General features: G+C 39.5%; 2 protein-coding genes across 2 annotated transcripts; both read right to left on the minus strand.

Moving 5' to 3' along the window:
• Positions 1 to 3,436: 3,436 nt before the first annotated feature.
• LOC115987260 (probable carboxylesterase 17) lies at positions 3,437 to 4,657 on the minus strand. Its single transcript, XM_031110770.1, has one exon. The coding sequence runs from the start codon at positions 4,554 to 4,556 to the stop codon at positions 3,552 to 3,554; it is 1,005 nt and encodes a 334-aa protein (XP_030966630.1). The 5' UTR covers positions 4,557 to 4,657; the 3' UTR covers positions 3,437 to 3,551.
• A 14,109-nt stretch (positions 4,658 to 18,766) lies between these two features.
• LOC115984835 lies at positions 18,767 to 19,348 on the minus strand. The gene has a single exon (XM_031107832.1). It carries the CDS (start codon positions 19,346 to 19,348, stop codon positions 18,767 to 18,769), a length of 582 nt encoding a protein of 193 aa, XP_030963692.1.
• Between the last annotated feature and the right edge of the window lie 3,016 nt (positions 19,349 to 22,364).

Here is a 22,364-nt window from a genome sequence, read left to right on the forward strand (position 1 = left end):
AAGGAAAAATAAAGTTTTATTTGTTTTAACTTTTTTAAAGAGAAAGTTTATAGCTAAGGAAAATTTGACAAAAAATTTCACCCTCAAATAATATGGCTGAGTATTAGTAGTAGGTAAAAAATAATAATGTCAATAATGAATTCATATAAAAATTAGTAAAAACTTTTCAATTCAACTATCGTGAATTTTTTTTCTCTTTATGTTTGTAACATTATTTATTATTTTAAATTTTTAATAACTAATAACACACTCAATTTTATAACTTGTCAATTTTATAACTTGTTAAGTTGTGTGGATACAAATGATGAACATTTTTTTTTACCCTGTGTTGTCATCATCACTTTATGTAGACCATTCACAATTTTGGTTGGATGCGAAAATTAGTGTGTTACAGTTATGGTACTCAAATAATAAAGCCATGATAAGACGGCTGGCGTGACAACATTTGTGTCATATATAGTTAGTGCTTTGCTTTGTTCCACGTATATACTTCCATTGATTTCGAGGCTTCTCTCATTATCCTTGGTTTGATAGTTTCAATAATGTTTATGCTTTGATGTGTTTTTTTTTTCTTTGGGTGAATGCCTGAATGAATGGAGTACTCTGTGTCTGTACTTCTGTGTGAAATCATAACTTCTTCACGTGTTAAAAAGCCAATGGTTACAGACATCACAATAACACACATTATCCTTTCGTTTCAATAATGTCATGCAATTGTCTTGATGTCGCAACACAGCTAGGGTTGTCCATAGGTCGAATCCGATCAGGTTTAGAGTTGACCTGCATCCAAGCCGACTGAATCAAGTGACCGAAATATGGACCCGTGGCCGACCGAAAGTTCGGGTTGGAACCATCGAGTGATTTCGGGTCTGAATCACAACAAGATACAAATCAAAACCTAGAACAAATAGCTTAGAGGGGAAAAAAAACCCCCAAAATAGAGAAATCAAAACCCAAAAAAAAGAAATCAAAACCCAAACAACAAAAAAGAAATCAAAATCCAAATAACACAAACCAAGTCAAAAACAACAGATCCATGAGATTGAAACGGAAAAGAGGAAGATAAAACTAAACCCACACCACCACCATTCCTTCCCCCACCATCACCACATCCATAAAATCAATACTTTTTTTTTTTAATATTTTTTTTTACTAACCCATAGACTGCAAAGATCAGAGGAGATTTCTAGTAGATTAGAGGAAGGATTCATCATGATGTGGAGTTTCAAGTTGAGCTTTGATTTAGTGACAACAGCAATAGGTCTAACTCGACGATGGCGACATTATGGAGGCTAGGGTTAGGGGCGGCAATAGAGCACAAATCAGCAACGGGAGACGGAGGCAATAAGAAGGTGTGGGTTAAGGATTTGGGAGAGAGAGAGAGAGAGAGTTTTTCTATAAGTAACAAGTTTTAGGTGTGTATTTTGTTTTTGAGAAAGAGGTTGAGGGTTGAGGGTTAAGGTTTGTTCAGCGTAGAACTAGAAAGACTTAGAAGGTACCAATAACCCAGGTAAAAGATTCATTTTAGAATTATGGGTGGTCGGGTCGGCTTGAACGGGTTAGAATTCAAGAGACCTGAAACCGACCTGTTAAACCTATTTTTAAACTTATCAAACCTGCACTCGACCTGTCTGGTGATTCGAATCCGCTTGTGGGTCTTCGGGTGGGATTGGGTCAGGCGGGTGGATCGGGTCTAACAAGTTGATGGATAGCCCTAAGCACAGCACACACACACACACACACACACACACACACACACACACACACACACACACACACAGATACTATAAACTACCTGAGGTTCTAATTCAGAAATCATAAATCTGAATATTTACTCTTGTGAACTATGAAGCATGAACACAAACGTGAGTATGGGTATGAGTACACACAGTGGTATGAGCAATTTTTGAAAAATTATAATATAAAACAGTCAGTATGACACAAGTACGACATGAATACAGAATCTTAAATGAAATATTCGTGTTTCCTTACTTATGAATGCTCACTAAAGAAAAGTTATCAATATAGATAAATAAAGAAATTTCACCCCAATAAAGATTTGATAATGTTTATACGTTGGATTGAAAACTGATAGATATTCTACCATAATAGATTTCTTTCTTTTGATTTTTTTTTTTTTTTTTTGGTTTAAATTTCACATTATCTTTCTTTTTTTTTTTTCTTACATGGGCATTGTCAATTTGTCATGGAAGGTGTTATTCTCAACAGAAGGTAATTATTTTTGCTTCCAGAGATTAATTTTATATAAAATGTTCAACGATTAGTCCCATACCTACTAAATTACTCCATAGCTTTGCCCAATCCGAATCACACAATTTGAGTGGCCATGCTCCTAAAAAATTGTGGCCCTCACAAGTCCCGGGACAATAGCTATAGTACTATGGGTATGGGTTTAGATACTTTTTATATATATGAACTATGCATCTGTTTCATGTGCTGAGGGAAAAATATACCCTATTTATGTTTCTCTTCTCTCATAATTGATAGGTCTCATTGTCTCACTAAGGAGTGAGACCCATCTATTGTGAGAAAGAGGAAACATATTACCGTGCATGACATAACTTCTTTTATATGAGACTGACATATAAGTATAAAATACCTTTTAAAAGACCCTGCTAATGCAAAGCTTGCATATATAAGTTTGATAGTATAAACTATAGAGTATAAACAATGACTAATTAAGCCCTAATCTTTTAGGTCGTATCTAGAAGAAGCTCATAATTGTCACATTCTCAAACATATTATTTTGTATCAAGACAATATATATTCTGTAATTGCATGTAACATTCATTCAAATAAGTGCAAGCTCTATTCAGGGGGCAACAAAATAAAGTGCTAGCTCTTGATGCATACAACCACTGCCACATTGTTATGAGGTACGGTAGTGGAGTTTCATAATCATTGATGAGCTATGGTCCTTTTTACGTTTAACCAAATACCAATTTGTCACAATTCACAGAAGAGAAGCAGATTTAAACCTTACAACTAAATTCCAAACACAGGATTGTCCTCGAAGATTGGGAAATTCCCCCAAAACTCAATTCTTATGCCGACATTTACGGAAACTCCATCATTTGAAATGGAGGTAAAATGTCACTTTCCTCAGTATTTTGAAGGATTTATTAGGGAAAACAATGTCTATTTCACATACTATTTTTGGTATTTTTTGCATCATATAGTATTTGCAATACGTGCCAATTTATGATAACTATGTAAAACCAATTACACAATGCTATGTATGCACAGTAAATAGCACAAATTTTGATTTATTATTTTTAATAAATTCAAATGAGTACGTATGACAAGTAAATAACTATTTAACTTAATGAGAATAATATTTCCTAATAAATTTTGCAATCACCAAAATATGAACATGGATATTTAATTATTTAGATTAAACTAAAAACATATAGGCAAAAGCAACCTTAAGGGTGGTCTTGTGTGCACATCTCTGTGAGTATTGATCTCTCTCATAAAGTGCAAACTAGCAAAACATAAATATTACATAACATATATAGATGCAAAATTATTTAATGGTTATTGACAAATTCAGTGATTCCTGCAATAAGACCAGTTGTTTGAGCAGCCGTATTTGGGTCCGTATCCACATCAATTTTGTTAAGGTAGAAACTGTGACCCATTCCAGGACTAGTCAAAAGCTTCACATCCTTATTAGCCTTCTTCAAAGCCTCATAGTACTCCATCTCAGTGTCTAAAATCAAGTCCTTCTCAGCTATGCAAAGCAAAAGAGGTGGCAAATTGAGCTCCTCTAATGATGGCGCTGCTTGGCCCATTGGACACGTTATGGGATGGTCTTTGTCGCACCCCAAAGGCAATGCTAAGCTCAAAAACTTGTCCACCATATCCAGTGTAAGAAATGGTGATTGAGGATGCTCTAACTCAGACTTACTCCTCTCTGATCTCACATAACCAGGGTGGATTGGAATTGCTCCAGCAAGTCTCAAAGGACTCAGATCAATTTTCCCAGCTCTTGCAGCCACTTCATGAACAATGTTCCCTCCTGAGCTATCTCCAATGAGGAACACACGGTTGAAATCAGCGTTTTCATTGAGCCAAGGCTCATGTGATTCACCTTTAGCCAAAGAACTGAGCCAAAGGAGAGCTGAATAGCCATCATCAATAGCTGTTGGCAAACGGTGGTCAGGAGCAAGGTGTAAATAAACTGAGACACAAATCACTCTAGCTGAACGTGCCATACGAGTGTACATGTTGTAGTACATGTACCAATCAGCTTGGCTAATGCAAAAACCACCACCATGGAAGTGAAGCAGGATTGGAAATTTGACGTTTTCTTCATCTGGGTTTTTCTCTGGAAGGTAAATCCGAGCTCTGAGTTTGCCAGAGTTTTTGACATCGTGTGTGGCTACACCATCCACGAATTCATGGTGTGGAGGGACTGGTTCAGCCATGAACTTGACTTCTGGCGGTCCAGTCCATGTTCGGTCGACTGAGCCGTCATCATAGACTCTCAACCAACCAGACACCTCCTCTACAATTTTCTTTGCTTGGACCATTGTGTACTTATTATCAAACACTATAATAATCTCTCTTTTTGCTAGCTCTTTCTTTTTGTCAAACACAAAAGAGTGAGTGAATAAGTTAAGCTTTTTGGTGTGAGAGTAAAAGCATGAGCATTGCTTTCTTTATATAGAAGTTTAAGGGTAGGGAATTGCGTGTATGTGTGAGAAAGAGGGGAAGTTGCGAGTCATTTTACTCTTTTTAGAGTTTTCTAATCTTTAGGTTGGCTTTGGGGACCCAAGCCATCACAAGCTTTCAATGAATCAATAGCATACTAGATTAGAAAAAGAAGACCTGACTTTGGTGACCCACTCAACCTATTAGGATAGTATTTAATGTAGAGTACTAATGATAGACACTCAAGATTTTTTCACAATACCACCGTGCACTTTTGGTGCGGTGGTTACTCTACAAGTATAAATGTTTATTGGATGTGGGACGCAAGGATCAAGATTCAAGTCTTTAGGAGAAAGTTTCACATACATATACACTTATACATTTACATTAGACTAGAGTAAAAATTCTATCTTGTATTAAAAAAAAAAAAATTCACAACAATTCATGTAATCTTAGGTATCTTGTGATTAGGCAATATCTGTTTTTGATAAAAGTTAGGTCAAGTTACTTAGATAAATAGCCGAATAGGATATTAGGTTCTTTAATTAAGTTCATAAAAATTTCTTTCTATGAACATTGCTTTTAACTTTTTATGCATGAATAATTTCTTTTTACTGTTTTATTTAAAATAATCATAATTTCTTACTTTTGTTGGTTTTAATTATTACTTTTATTATTCAACACCTTTTCATCTTTGTTGGGGCCAAGGAATCTTCTCGGTTAATGGTCGACCGTTATTGGAATTTTGTTTGGTTGTGAAATGCAATAATTTATACATTCCAATTAGCATATACCAAAAAAAATTCATAATATTTTTTTATAACAATTTAAGTGATAAGCTTTTTGAACTCTTATTTGTACATACCTTTATTATTTTATTACTTATTATTCACATTATCAGATATATATATATATATATATAAATTAGTGTGTACTTTTTCCTGCAAAGAAGAAAATGAAAAATTCTAAGATCACATAAAATGATACAATCTATGCCACAACTGTACATCTAAGTGACAGAATATAAATGGTGAAGAAAAAATAGTAAATTCATGTGAAAGTGAAAAAAAGTCAATCACAACCTACATAAAATAATTGTGATAAAAAATGTGACAATTTATGTAGTATATTAAAAGTTGATAATGGTTTATTTAATTTTATTTTAAATTCAATTTGAGTTCACACTAGCTTATATATATGTTCAACTTCAAACTTTGTTCATCAGCCATTTGCTAAGTATAAATCAAGAATCAAGATATATAGTTTTTATGTTAAATGGGTTATAGAAAGATAAAAATAATTTTTTTTTTTTAAAATTAAAAAAAATAAAAAACTTTTTGTCTAACGGACACTTGATTATAGGTAAATACAACGAGAAACTTCCGAGTTCCGACCCATAGTGCATCATCTATCGATCTACAATTCTATGCTCCCTGCTCTGTACCATTGATTTATAACCTTAACAGTTACTGTCTGCCAGCCACTGTCATGCTTGTGGGCATGTACGTAGAATCTGCGCATGCATTTTTTTCGGTACGAAACAGGGGTGTCGAGTATACTGAATTGCTGGCCGGTACGGTATATTTCGGCCTTACCAACTGGTACGGTACGTAATCAATAACCTTGAACCAAACACGGGTCTCTTTCGTTTTTCACAAGCTGTCCTCTTCAAACAGACCATATTGCCTTTATCAACTTTTGTTTGGCTATTCAACTATAACTTTCTCGTTTGATAATGACTTTAAGGACATTTCAAATCATGTTTCTTGATTTCTGATATCGATTTATTGGACGTATTATAAATATTCAATATATTTTTTTTCTTACTACAGAGGAAGAACTAAATTAAGAAGCCATTCAACCGCAAAATTCTTAACAGCAATTTACATATTTGATTAGATAGTTGTTAAGGTCTGAAACAAGTTAAAATCCAATGACCCAAAGAAATTTGGTTGAATGCTAGTACAAAGCAAAAGACAAGCAGAAGCATATAACATCCAGCGAAGATCACAGAGAAAAGACTGTAGGTAGTAAATACGTAAGGACTTGCAAGTGGATGATGAGAGTGGAGAAACTCTTACATTAAAGTAACAGAGATATAGAGTACATGGTCATAAGTAATTCACGTTGATTGAAGATTTTGTTTCTACATGCGTGGGAGGGCCTCACCAGTCATCAGTCACCACTGTCACGACTCACGACCTACCTTGCTATGCTAACCACCACCAAGTTGGGATACAGCATTTTAATTTCTTAGGGTTTCTAGAGCATAAATTAATAAATTATTTTAATAAATTTTTATTGAAAAAATAATTAACTTTTTTGTTATATTTTTAACTTTTTTATAAAAATTTTGATAAAATAGAAAATTAATGTATGTCATAAGAGTATACATTTACTAGACCATTTTTTTTTTCAATGTATTTCACATGTTTTGTTGTAATATGTTATTTAGCCATTATGGATGCATGGAGCCAGGTAGGGGCCCAAAAAGGGGCCCAGCCTTGACCTTAAGGTAAAAAAGAAATAGGTATATTATCTACAATTTTATATTTGGACCCCTGCAAATATTTTGGCCCCTCCTCTAAAGATTACATTGTAAGAGTATTTGCATTAGTTGTAAATAGCATAAGACTCCAAATTTGTCCAATCAACTCCAAAATGAATCTACATCAATCTATGTATCATTGTACAAAAGTACATATGTGCTACAATAATTATGCAAATGAATATTTTAGTAATTCTTTAGATTTGGGGCAATGATTTTTGGTTCAGGAAGAGGGAGATATGATTTGGGATGATAATAAAAAATTAATAAGGAAATAATATTTTAATAAAATGTAGTGTAATATAGATAATCTAATGTAGGGTATTTTGAAAAGTGAGTATGTAAAATAGAAAAAAATAAGTTCTTTTGCTAAAATAGACAGAAATTTTGCACGAGCTGATACGAATGCTCTAATGTAAGAAGAAACAATGTTGCTTTGTGTTTTTATCTTTATTAGTAGATGATTATATTATAATATATTACAAAATAATGATTTTATATTTTTGTCTTTGTTGATAGTTTCTTATATATTAAATAGAAGCTTATTTTGAATTTTTTTTTTCTTATGCTTTGACTTCCTTAACTCAAAATCCTAACTTCATCCTTGGATTTAAGTGTAAAAGATGTTGCTTGAATCACGAAATAGCAAAAAAACGTTTTAGTTCAATTGGAATTTTTTAGTGTTTTCAACTTAGATATCAAGGATCAAATCTTATCTCCCCACTATAAGTATTGAATTAAAAAAATAAAAATAAAAATAAACCTACATAAAATGTCAAAAAATTATGAAAATTATTATAATAGTTGTGCCTAAATTATAACAGGTGAACACTTAGGGGGTGTTTAGTTTGTGTTTTCAAACAATTATTTTCAGTTTTTAAATAACATTACACGTATTTTCACATATTTTTTCACTTACACGTATTTTCACAAATATTTTCAGACAATAATTTTCAGTTTTTAAATTTATGTACCGAATAGACCCTTAATGATTTGTACGGTATGGGTAGCTATGGATCAGCTGGGTAGGTAGTAGGTATGTATTACATTAATATCTTTATTTTATACGTGAAAACTGAAAACTCATATTTTGTTTAGCTTAAAACGTTTGATTCTTGAACTTTGAAGCTATTATATCATATTTAGGCTCACTCTCTCTAAGTCAGTTGTCGCCTCAAATTGAATGATTGAGTGTAGAGATAGTAAGTTGATGAAAGGTCAACACAAATAGAAAATACGGGCACGCATGCATGTGTTTCTATTCATAATTATATTAAACTTGTTGCACACGATTTTAGAGTATTTTTAGCAATTTCTCTATATTTTTGTACAGTTTGAATAATAAATAGTAACATTTACCTTTTACTTACTTACTTTTTTAAATACTTCTTCCAACAGATTCTCTATCATTTTTCTATCTCATTTAAATATTATTTCTTTATTCATTATTTATTCATTTTTTAACACATGTATCCCCATACCCTCATTCCCACTCCTTTCTTTGCTAATTTTTTATTCTGTTTTATTCTTTTGCTAATGAACAATAGCACATCAGGTTTGGAGAATGATGGTTCATTAGCAATTTTTTTTTTTTTTTTTTTTTTGAGTTTTAAAGAAGTTGTTGGAGGACTATTTTATAGTTAGAATCTCTAAAATGAAGATGATTTTGTGTTTACTGATTATATTGGAGATGCTCGTAGTTGTTAACAACTAAAATCATGTGCAACAAGTTTAATCCGACATATAAATTGCATATGCATGTATCTAATTTGTTAATTAATATTATTATTAGTATGTAATATATGTAATACACTAGCACATGTTTGTGAGAAAACATATATACGAATCTTTATATATTATATTATATATATAGTATATAAAAAAAACTATTAGTTTTTTCTGATTAAAAAAAAACTATTAGTTTTGATAATTTATAAAATTTACTTTAATGAATATATTAAAGCTGTTTATTACTACACTTCATCAGAAAAAAAAAAAGAGTTTTCTATTACTACTCAGAATACTAGCAAAATCCCCATTATTTCAATTAATTTGTTTTATATATTAAAGTCTCCAATATTCCTTCAGGAACTATCAATAAAATTAAATTTCCCCCAGTTTGCTATTCCTTTCAGCATAATAATAATTTTATCATTTTAACTCAATCAAATATTGACAAATGATTGAAAACACAAGCAAGTGAAAAATATTTACGAGAAAATAAAAAAAGGGAAGAGAAAATACTTAAGGTTTCTTTTGGTGGGGTATTGAGCTAACTCAAATTTGTGGGTGACCATTCTTATCTTTTGGGACTTACCTTTACAAAATTATATATTTCATTTTTATGAAGTAGTTAAAAAATTTGTGGGATTTCATCAGTGTTTGCTTGTTCGCCTTTTTTTTTTTTTTTTCTCTCTCTCTTCTGAGAAGATAGTGAAGTAGTTGATTCTATAGCTAAGTGAACAATGAACACCAACAAATTAAGGAGATTTGAATAAACACTGGATAGTGGAGTGCCAAATGCACATTAGCAGATGCTAGCTCATTTAGCAACAAATTAATCACAAACGTAGGTTCAGATTACTATCATCTTTCCTTTTTGCTTATCCTATTTCAAGTTTGCAACGGTTCCATTTTTGGGATTTCCTTTTCACCTGACGTTTGTTTGGATTATTATTATTATTATTTTGCTAAAAGGTTATATATTTATTTGTTAATGAATGTAAAAAAAATATAGTTATACGTATCTATGGATGAGTATTCAACCCACCAATCCGATGCTGCTTTTTTTTTTTATTATTCTTTTTCTTTTCTCAAATTGATGAACTAGGTTGAGTTCGGTTCTGCATTTTTTATTGAATCTTGGGTTGTGTTTGTGCTATTAATATTTTCAAAAGTATATGAATTTTAAATTTGTTTGATCTATCTATTTTGGCATTTTGAGATTTTTAGTTTTTATGATATTGAAATTTTATACCCAATTGTATAATAAATTGATAATTATTTATTAAAAAATATTATTAAATAGTTGAAATAAAACTTTTTTTTATATTAGGCATGACAAAGTGGCCATAATCTAATTGCCTACCCCAACCTATGGACTTTGTATCAGGATGGTTTTTAGAGTTTTTATGAGTTGGATTAAGTTGAAGATTTCTAAATTCTAGGAGATTGGATTGAGTTGAAAAAAAAATTCCAAACTCAACTTAATTCAATGCATGCACACCTCTAACAATAATATTAAAAAAAAAATTAAACATAGTATACAAATAAATACTGTAGGGTCACAATTTAGAGCTCAGGCCCAACAGGTATGGGGTTCTGGTCCAAGGAGCCCTGAAACAATGAATTTATAGAGAGTGGGCTATAGAACTAGGCCTTAACGAAGTGTATTTTAGCTAAAGTTAGGCCATACAACAATTGAAAGTAAGAAAATCCCCTTCACGTCCATAGATTCTCAGTCCAAGGAGACACGAGGAATGTACACGGGTCCCTGTTCAAAGACTATGGTTCTTGCACCGTTCTTCTGTTCTAGTTTCCTTTTTTCTCCGTCCCCTTCTTCATGGGGACTCCCTTTTCTTATATAGTCCTCTTGAAGCCATCAGGGTCTTACACTTGTTGATTATCTAGACCCTCACTTGAGTGCTTGTCCCATCGGACATCCCCTCTATCTTTCTGTGAGTGGTGGTAGTCAAGGCAGCACTGTTCACTGGTCTCCTTCACATTAATGCGGCCAGAAAAGTAGCTGCAATGCATTTAATGTGACAGCTGCAGCCTCTCCTTGGACACCCTACGCTTCCTTCCTTCCTTCCTTCCTACGGGCCTGTGAGACTCATCCTTGTTACTAATGCCCGTTGGGGTGAGTCTTTCTAGTAGGCAGAATACATGTTTGAACCCTATTTGTTACGTCCGAGGAGACATTCCTCCTCGGACTGCCTTCTAAACATCTTCAAGCCCACAAGAACTGGGCCGGATGCCCTTTTAGTATCTACGCCCCCTCCTCGGACATAGTTGACCATCTGGTATGGGACCCAAGGCCCATTGTGTGATTTTGGGCCTTTGCCCCTACAACAGCTCCTCAAAATTCCGGTTTTTCTCTCTCATCCGAGGAGAAAATGTGGGATTTTTATATTTATTGGACAAATTATTACAATTCCTTGACCCACATGTGTGGGAGTACGGTTTCACGTGCCTCATTATTGCTACTGGCGTTTCGTAGCCCACAAGGCGCCATTAATTGCACCAGGCGGCTTTATGTTCCCTTGCATCCAACGGTGGGGCACTTGATCAACGGTTGGCATTTCCCCAATTCTTTGAGCGGGAGTAATCCCGTTTGTTTCTTCCCATGCTATATAAGGCTTCTGAGGGGAATTATTTTCCCTTTTCTAGAAAAGACACTCAAGCGTTCCAGAGCACTTCAGCACCTTCTCTCGCAAAACATTCAAAGTCCATAGCCATTTCTGTAAGGATTCCCAACGGATCCTTCAAAAGCTCGAGAGGTTTAGAATTCGCGTTCCTCGTAAGTGTTCATTTCCCTGCGTTCCTTAACTCCCTCTCTTTGTTGTTCTCCTCGGCCCCCTTCCATTAGCAAACCCCTTTTCATGCCACCTAGGGTTAATAGAATGGGTAAATTTCAGAACCTAGTAGATTCTCCGGCCGGCATGGAAGGTTTTAAGGCCAAATACTGTATCCCACAAGGAATGGGTCTAGAATACTGCTCCTCGGATCAAATCCTAACCAAGAGAGAGACAGGGCAGGTCGTCATTCCTATGATCGCTTTCATAGAAGAAGGAATGATGATCCCCATGGGGAGGATAACTAGGGATTACTTACGTGGTCATAAGCTGGCCCCCCACCAGTGCGCTGCTAACATGTTCCGGATCTTAGGGTGCGTAGACGCTTTAAACGAACAGATGAACCTCGGCCTCTCTTGGCATGATGTAGTTCACTTGTACAAGTGCCACAGCCTTAATGAGTCGTATTACCTGAAATCCAGGTCCGACGAGGTGAGGCTGATATTCTGCCTTCCCAAGTCCAATAAAGACTTGAAGGACAATTATTTGATTGTCTCCGGAGCATGGCACGACAGTCTTCTTTGCCCAGTTAAGGCAGGAGCACCAGGTGGGACGCTTTAGGGTCAAGTCCCCCGGCGAGGATCTTAGTTTTGAGTTCTCCTTTCATTTATTTTGATCTCGGCTTTGATTATTTGCCTTCTCGGACTGACATAACCTTCCCTTTGGGTTTTTTTTTGCAGACAAAGCGCACACTACTCTGAGGATAAGTTTGGTCAACGTCCAAGCTCTCAACTACCTCCTCAAGTCCGAGATCTGTGTGAGCGAGGATGGGTAACTGCGTGCCGCTCACCTCATCTTGGACTACGAGCCTCTCTTCCGCGCTTTCGTGGACGTGGGTCAAGCAATAAGGGCTGGGAGTCCCCGATTAACCCGTATCGACGATTCTAAACCAGGCTTCCTTGCTCGGAGAGACCTACCACCAGTCCAACTACCCACACAGCGTTTTCTCCAAGAGGTAGCCGTTCTAGGGGAGGGAATTGACTTCTCACATTCATCTCTTGAAGATGAAATCGATCGCTTCCATCTCCACGAGGAGGGCAAGGTATCAACAAGGCCAGTAGAGCTTTCAGATTCCGGCTTGGACCTTGATCGCTTCTCAACTTCTCACTCTCCTAGGCTGGTGGTTGCTCAGATTGACACGAGTCAGAAAGTCGAAGAGGAGGGTATGGATTTGAAGCCGAGGTTCGGGCTTAGGGGGCTCATGTCCAATAGGAACAAGGGGCAATCCTCCAAGGATGCCCCTAAGAAGCAGGTTCCAGCTAAACTTCCTCCTCATCTTCCTCCTTCCGCTAACCCTGCGCTACAACCCATTCCCAATTTGAAGCGGAAGAGGCCAGTGGAAGAATTGGAGGAAGGTGAGGTTGGCCCTCAGCAGGCCAAAAAACAGAAAAAAGGCAAGGAGCCAAAGGACAAGAGGACCAAGTCCGTTGATAGCTGAGAGGAGGCGGCTATCAGGAGGGAGCAATGCACCTGGTCTCCCCGCCTGGAGCTGGAAGGCGCCCTTATCCTGTGGGATGCAACCCTTTGGGAGTCCCAGCGGGGGCAGGCATCCTACCTTGCCGAGGCCCTGCAGCAGCCCCTCCTTCTGCCTCGTGACATGGAAGGGCTCCAAGCCACTAGGAAATCGAACCTCTTCATGTCATTGAAGAGAGATCTTGCCATGGTAAAACGTAGATTCCTCCTTGTTCAGGTTCTTTATTCCATGCTCATCTATCTATTGTTCTCGTTTTAATGATTTTTTCGTTGTTTCCGTGAAGGTCACTCAACAGATCTTCGTCGCCAAGGAGTGGGCGAAGAATTCTCGGGAAGAGTTGAATGCTGAGGTTCAGTCCTGCCTTGCCACAGAGAAGGTTGCGGGTGCTCTCAGGCTGGACAAAGAGCACTTGAACAAGGAGATCAAAGAGGCATTCAAGGCCAGGGACAGTGCCGAGGCTGGCCTTAAGACTACAACGAAGCAGGCCGAGGACATGCGCCAGCAACTTTACACAACAGAGATAAACCTTGCAGCCGAGAGGCAAATGGTCTCGGACCTCAAGGCGTAGTTGCTATAGGCAAAGGAGGTGGCTCGTTTGGCCAAGGAGGCGGCTGAGGCTGCGGTGGCAGCCTCCTATGAGCGCGAAGTGGCAGATACTGAAACCAGGCTGACTAAGGAGGTGGCTATGGTTTGCAGGGACTACGTCACCGAGTCTTGGGGAGTAGCCTTGGACCGGGCAGCAGTTCTTGCAGACTCCGACCTTAGGAGGATTGAGAATATTTTCTTCCCTGTGGATATTCGCGAGATTCTAGGTTCGAGCAACCCTGAGGAGCCCCCTTCCGCCCCGACCACTGTTCCCGATCCCATTATACTTGAAGGGAAAGTAGGGAACGATGAGGTACAGCCACCAGCCAAGGACAAGTTGCCTGAGGACGCCCTCACTATAAGGGACGTTGTTGCGCAAGCCAAGGAAGCTGGACCCAAACCTACAACAGAAGGTGACCGTCCTGAGGCTGAGGACCCTACCAAAAGCTCAACCTAGGATAAAGCTTAGGACATTAGTGTAGAACTTCTCTTGTAGTTATTTTGTTTTGTTTTTCATTTCCTTAGCTTTTGTTAATGTTTGTAAGATGACGCATCTCGGAGCTTAATGAATGATATAATTTCTTCTTTGAACTTCATTTTACTGCTTCCATTTTTGTCTTCATTGTGAATGAATTTTGATTGTGTTACTAGACCTCCAAGGATAACCCATTACTCGTAGTTTAAGTAATATGACTAAGTATGAATGAGAGAATAGTGACTAATTTCCCCCAAGCCTGTGGTCCGAGAAGCCACGCAAGACTTGGGTTCTGTTTAACACTTAAATAAAAACTACGTAGTGGTTAATTTCCCCCAAGCCTGTGGTCTGAGGAGCCACGCAAAACTTGGGTTCTGTTTAACACTTAGACAAAATGACACAGTGATTAATTTCCCCCAAGCCTGTGGTCTGAGGAGCCACGCAAGACTTGGGTTCTGTTTAATATTTGGATAAAAACTGCGTAGTGGTTAATTTCCCCCAAGCTTGTGGTCCGAGAAGCCACGCAGGACTTGGGTTCTGTTTAACACTTAGACAAAATGGCACAGTGATTAATTTCCCCCAAGTCTGTGGTCCGAGGAGCCACGCAGGACTTGGGTTCTGTTTAACACTTAGACAAAATGACATAGTGATTAATTTCCCCCAAGCTTGTAGTCTGAGGAGTCACGCAGGACTCGGGTTCTGTTTAATACTTGGATAAAAACTGTGTAGTGGTTAATTTCCCCCAAGCCTGTGGTCCGAGGAGCCACACAGGACTTGGATTCTGTTTAACACTTAGACAAAATGGCACAGTGATTAATTTCCCCCAAGCCTGTGGTCCAAGGAGTCACGCAAGACTTGGGTTCTGTTTAATACTTGGATAAAAACTGCGTAGTGGTTAATTTCCCCCAAGCCTGTGGTCTGAGGAGTCACGCAGGACTTGGTTCTGTTTAACACTTAAACAAAATGGCACAGGGATTAATTTCCCACAAGTCTGTGGTTTGAGAAGCCACGCAGGACTTGAGTTCTGTTTAATACTTGGATAAAAACTGCGTAGTGGTTAATTTCCCCCAAACTTGTGGTCCGAGGAGCCACGCAGGACTTGGGTTCTATTTAACACTTACATAAAATGGCACAGTAGGTAGTACTAAGAATACGAACTTTCATTAATAATAGTACATTTTCAGGTTATTTACATTCTAAGGACATGGCACTACATGCTCATCCAAATCTTCTAAAAAGTAGGCCCCTATACCAGCCATTGAGGTGATACAATATGACCCTTCCCAATTTAGTCTGAGCTTTCCCTACGCGGGATTTTTTGCAGTGCCCAGAACTTTTCTTAATACCAGATCCCCAGGTGCTAGTGGCCTTAGTCTCACATTGGCATCATAACCTTACTTGATTTTGTGTTGGTAGTAGGCGAGTTGGACCATTGCTCTTTCCCTTCTTTCTTCGATGAGGTCTAAGCTTTTTTCCAGCAGCTCGTTGTTGAAATTAGGACAGAATGTGCTAGTCTTCAGTGTTGGGAAGTTTGTTTCTAGAGGAATGACAGCCTCAGCTCCATAGGTCATCGAAAAGGGGGTCTCCCCCATGGATCTGCGCGGCGTGGTGTGATACATCCACAGGACATGGGGCAATTCTTCCACCCACCTCCCTTTCGCGTCGTCTAACCTCTTCTTCAGCCCTTTTACTATGACTTTGTTGACGGCTTTGACCTGCCCATTCCCCTGTGGGTAAGCCGGTGAGGAGTATCTATTCGCAATTCCCAACTCGCTGCAATACCTTCTGAAAGCTTTACTATCGAACTGGAGACTGTTGTCAGAGATTAGGGTGTGAGGAACTCCGAACCTGGTGACGATGTTCTTCCAAATAAATTTCTTAGCATCTACGTCTCTAATATTTGCTAGTGGCTCAGCTTCGACCCATTTTGTGAAATAATCAGTGTCGACGAGAAGGAATCTTTTGTTCCCCACTGCTTTAGGAAATGGTCCTAGGATATCCAAGCCCCACTACGCGAACGGCCAAGGGCTAGACAGCAGATTGAAGGTCCCTCCTGGTTGATGTATGTTTAGGGCAAACTTCTTCACGTATTCGTGCGCCTCTTTTTGCATGCTTGGCCACCAGTAACCTTGGGTGATGGCTCTATGAGACAAGGACCTATCCCCTGTATGGCTCCCACAAATTCCTTCGTGTAATTCCTCTAGGATAAGCTCCGTGGCTTCCGGGTGTACGCATAGCAAGTACGGTTCTGAAAATGAGCACTTATATAGTTTCGAGTCCTCGAACAGCCAGAATCGAGAAGCCTTTCTTCTAATCTTTTCGGACTCGCTTTTCTCTTCGAGTAAGACATTCTCCTTTAAAAACAGTATTAAAAGATCCATCCAGCTAGGCCTTGCCCTGACGCTGTGAACATGCATCGACTTGGCCTTCACCATCGAGGGCTTGTGTAGATCTTCCACGAGTATAACTCGAGGTAAGTATTGCGCCGAGGAGGTGGCTAGCATGGCAAGAGAATCGACATGGGTGTTTCCACTCCTAGATACATGCGCTAGGCTAAAATAGTCAAAACGCGCCCGCAAGCGCTTTGTTTGGACCGGGTACTCTTGCATTCTTTCATCCCTTGCCTCTAATTCCCCATTTACTTGTCCTACAACAAGCCTTTAGTCCGAGAACATGTTTATGGATTTCCTGCCCAGTTTCTCGACCATAGACATTCCTTCCAACAGGGCCTCATATTCTGCCTCGTTATTTGTGGCCGAAAAGCCCAGTCTTAGTGATTTCTTGATGGTAATCCCCTCGGAGGAAATCAGGACGAGCCCCACCCCAAAGCCCCTTTGATTTTCTGCGCCGTTAACATATGCTTTCCAACAGGTGGGCCCTTACTTAGAGATTGTGTTGACCAATTTTCTGTCTGTGCTTGGCATCCCTCCCCTTTCTTCTAGTGAGGGTTCAGCAAATTCAGCTACCAGATCCGCGAGGACTTGCCCTTCACAGCGTTGCGAGGCATGTACCTAATGTCGAAGGCGCCAAGAATAGTCCCCCACTTAGCTATTCTTCCTGTGTAATCGGCACTTCTGAGTATTGACCTGAGTGGGAGTTAGGTTAATACAATAACAGTGTGTGCCTGGAAATAGTGGGGGAGCTTTTGCATGGCTTGTACGACTGCCAGGATGGCCTTTTCCAGGGTGAGGTAACAGATCTCTGCCTCGTGCAACGACTTGCTCACGTAGTAGACAGGCCGTTGTATGCCATTGTCCATTCGGATCAACACTAGGCTCGCTGCGTGAGGGGCCACGGCAATGTAGGCAAATAACACCTCGTCGGCTTCAGGACTAGACATGATTGGTGGCTGAGATAGATACTCTTTGAGCTGCTAGAAGGCTAAGTCACATTCTTCAGTCCACTCAAACCCTTTCCACTTGTTTAATAAGAGAAAGAAAGGCCTACACCTATCGGCCGAACGAGAGATAAAATGGTTCAAGGCGGCAATCATGCCGGTGAGCTTTTGGACCTCCTTGGGGTTCCGAGGGGGCTGCATGCTGTGGATAGCTATAATCCGGCCGGGGCTAACTTCAATACTTCTGTGGGTCACCATATAACCTAAGAATTTCCCTGATCCCACTCCGAACGAACATTTAGATGCGTTTAGGTGCAACCTGTACTTTCTCAGGATTTCAAAGATATCGTTGAGGTCCCTCAAGTGATCGGACACCAACTTACTCTTCACCACCATGTTGTCTATATAGACTTCGATGCTCTTGCCCATCTGTAGTTCAAACATCCTAGTCATCATCCTCTGGTAGGTGGACCCGGCGTTCTTCAAGCCCAAAGGCGTCACCTTATAGTGGTAGTTTCCAATGGGGGTGACAAAAGCCGTCTTTTCTTGGTCATCGGTGGTCTGGTATCATTCGAGAGTGTCCCATGGTCGAATCCACCAATCGATCTATCTGAGGCATAGGAAAAGGATCCTTCGGGCAGGTCTTATTCAGGTCCGTGAAATCCACGCAGACTCGCCATTTCCCACTCTTCTTCTTCACCACAACTGTATTGGCCAGTCACTCAGGGTAGAAAACTTCTTTAATAGCCCCTGCTTTCTTTAATTTCATCACCTCCTCCCTCACCGCATCCGCATGCTTTTTCGACGGTTGCCGAGAAGGTTGTTTCTTAGGCGTAACGGTCGGACTAACATTAAGATGATGGCAAATGAAATTTGGATCGACCCCCGGAGCCTCGTAGGCATCCTATGCAAACACGTCCACATTCTCTTTGAGAAAATCAATTAGCTTTTCCTTCTCTTGGGGCGGCTATTCCGAGCCAACCTGAAAAAATCTTTCCGGATCGGAGCCCACAAGAATTTTTTCCAAATCCTCACAACTCACCTCCTCGACAGGTCCCCCACCACCCGGGGCTAGGGCTGGGGCTGTTAATTGCTATCAGCCATTCTCGGCAGAGGTAGTGGGCTCGGTACTCGGTCGTCGCGAGATGGCGGACACCATGCATTGCCGGGCCATGGCTTGGTCCCCTATCACTTCTTTGACTTGACCCTCCGACGGGTACTTCATCTTTTGGTGTAAGGTTGAGGATATAGCTCCTAGGGCATGAAGCCACGGTCTGGCTACAATGGTGGTGTAGGGCGAATATGCGTCCACAACTATGAAGTCCACCTCCACTATGTTCGAGCTTGTTTGTATAGGCAGCCTAATCTGGCCTTTCGGAGTAACAATTTTCCCTTCGAAACTTACCAAAAGGGAGTCGTATGCTGTCAGGTTTTCTGGTCTCAGCTTCAGCCCCTTGTACAAGTCGGGGTACATTATCTCCACGGTATTGCCCTGATCAACTAGCAGCCTCTTCACGTTATATCCTCCAATCCTGAGTGTGACGACTAGAGCATCATTGTGGGGCTGGATGGTTCCAACTTTATTCTCATCCGAGAATCCAAGTATAGGCGAGGCCATCCCTTTAGCCCTCTTAGACTCACGGTCGTCAGCTTTAGCGGGGAGTCGGGCCACCGACATCACTCTGAAAGGATGGGAGCCGGTTCTTCCTGGAGCCGCAAGAATGACATTTATCGTGCCAATAAGCGGTCTCAAGGTGCTTTGCCTTGCCTCGACGCTCGTCTGCTCTTGTCGTCCGACGGGATGATGCAAGAGATGTCTCAGCTTTCCCTGCTGCTCGTTATGAAGCGAGAATCGAAAGCCTGGGTTAGCTGCTTAAAAGAATTTATGGAGTTTGGCTTGAGGCTGTCAAACCATCTCATTGCCATGGGTCCCAAACTAGACGGAAACACCTTGCACATCAACGCTTCGTCTCTAGAATGGACGGCCATCCTCTGGTTAAACTGGCTTACGTGCTCTACGGGGTCTGTCCGACCATTATATATGGCAAAAGTGGGTTGGTGGAACCGCCGAGGAAGTTCAGCCCCCTCTATCCTGCGCGTGAAGGGTGACTGAGAGATGCGATCCAGGACCTTACTCATGGCGTCGTTTGCTAGGCCCTCGTAAGACGAACTTTTGTGGCCGCGTTTGTGAGGTTGCTCTTCCTCATAGGAGAAGGTTTCACTCGGTGGGGTTCTCGACCTTCACCTGTACTCATTGTCCTCTTCATCGCTGGTGTCCGGACTGGGGGAAGGACGCCTTCGCTGCGCTCGGCGCAACTTCCTCTTCAGGTCGTCGATTTCTTGCTGTAGAGCCCTATTGTCGTCCCGCTTTTGGGATGCATGACCTTTCCCTTTCGAGCGACTTCTGCTCGTGTGGGAGGTATTTATGCTACCCTCTCATCGCTTGTCTTGATCTCTTTCCCGTTCAAGGTTCAGAAGGTTGTCCTGCCGTTGGGAGTCTACGGGTCCCGTTTGGCGCAGACCTGATCCTTCCATTTCTAACAGTCTCACTTGCTGAGGCACAAGTTCTCCCCACAAATGGCGCCAATTGTAGGGTCACAATTTAGAGCCCAGGCCCAACAGGTATGGGGTTTTGGTCCAAAGAGTCCCGAAACAATGAATTTATAGAGAGTGAGCTATAGAACTAGGTCTTAATGAAGTGTATTCTAGCTAAAGTTGGGCCATACAAAAATTGAAAGTAAGAAAATTCCCTTCATGTCCATAGATTCTTAGTTCGAGGAGACGCGAGGAATGTACACGGGTCCCTATTCAAAGACTATGGTTCTTGCACCGTTCTTTTGTTCTAGTTTCCTTTTTTCTTTGTCTCCTTCTTCGTGGGGACTCCCTTTTCTTATATAGTCCTCTTGAAGCCATCAAAACCTTACACTTGTTGATTATCTGGACCCTCACTTGAGTGCTTGTCCCATCGGACATCCCTCCATCTTTCTGTGAGTGGTGGTAGTCAAGGTAGCACTATTCACAGGTCCCCTCCACATTAATACGGCTAGAAAAGTAGCTGCAATGCATTTAATGTGGGAGCTGTAGCCTCTCCTTGGACACCCTACGCTTCCTTCCTTCCTACGGGCCTGTGGGACTCATCCTTGTTACTAATGCCCGTTGAGGTGAGTCCTTCTAGTAGGCAGAATGCATGTTTGAGCCCTATTTGTTACGTCCGAGGAGACATTTCTTCTCGGACCGCCTTCTAAACATCTTCAAGCCCACAAGAACTGGGCCGGATGCCCTTTTAGTATCTATGCCCTCTCCTCGGACATAGTTGACCATCCGGTATGGGGCCCAAGACCCATTGTGTGATTTTGGGCCTTTACCCCTACAAATACTAAGAGCATTCACGATTTGTGCAAAACAAATATGTATATTTTAGCATAAAAACATATTTTTTCTATTTTACACAACCACTTTTTAAAAGCTCTTACATCTTCCAATTATCTATTCTAAAAGCTATTTTAATAAAATATTCATTTTTTCATTCACATCACTACATCTTTTTTAATTAAACACCCACGTCACATCACTCACACCTACATACACCAACCAAAGAAATAAATTGAGAAATAAATAAAATATGCTTTTAACACATGAACAATAGCCATGTATTTACACAAGGACTATAGCTATACATGTGGATAAGATATGCAAAATTTTAGAGAAAATGACGTAGATAATTTTTTGAGTTATATTTGGTAAAAATTTTGCAATTATACCATTTTACATTAACCAATGAAAAAGCTATAACACACTAAAATATAGCTCACAGAATAGTAGTAAATTTTTAGTGGGATTTTTTTTTTTTTTGAATATATTTTATATTGGGAATTGAATTGTCAAACAGTTATCATTAACATGAAATTTAGAAAACCAAAAGGTGAAGTGCAGTAGTAGCAATCACATTCCACTTTATGACAAAATTGTATGGTACCTTGGTCGAATTTGTCAGGAAATTGGCTTGGAGTATGCTAGTCATATTCAAGCCAATATAAAGAAGGACCCAAAGGATTTCTAAATATGTATAATAAATAAGCTTTGGCTTTTCTTTGTGTTGTCGTTATTTTGATTGGGCTGGCAGTAGTGAAAAAGATTGTCCAAGTAAGAGTGAGTCAAGGTCTTTTTGAGTCAATTAAAATTGTCCATACAGTGGATTCGAACATATATATAAACAAGAACTCAGTTCATTCAAAAGAGAAAGAAATAAAAAAGCAGCAAGAACGTAGTAATTTCACTTGAATCGTGATGAAGTTGCCTCGTAAAGTCGATGCAGTTGGCTATAATTGACTACAAATAATGAAAGCTTTATGTGACAATGGAATTCTTTTATATTAATTTTAGAGAAAAGTAGTTAAGATTGTGAGCATATAGGTGACACGTGAGCATGTAAGTGACGAGTGAACATGTAGATGATACATGAGTGTGTAGGTGACAAATGAGCATATAGGTGACGAGTTAGCACGTGGATGACGAATATTCCCTATATATATATATATATATATATATTAGGTTTTGAATTCAAAGGAAAAATGAAGTTTTATTTGTGTTAAGTTTTTTTTAGAGAAATTTTATAGCTAAGGAAAATTTGACAAAAAATTTCACCCTCAAATGATGTGACTGATTATTAGTAGTAGGTAAAAAATAATAATGTC

This window comes from Quercus lobata, chromosome 4 (genome assembly GCF_001633185.2).
Source record: "Quercus lobata isolate SW786 chromosome 4, ValleyOak3.0 Primary Assembly, whole genome shotgun sequence".
Classification (NCBI taxonomy): Eukaryota; Viridiplantae; Streptophyta; class Magnoliopsida; order Fagales; family Fagaceae; genus Quercus; species Quercus lobata.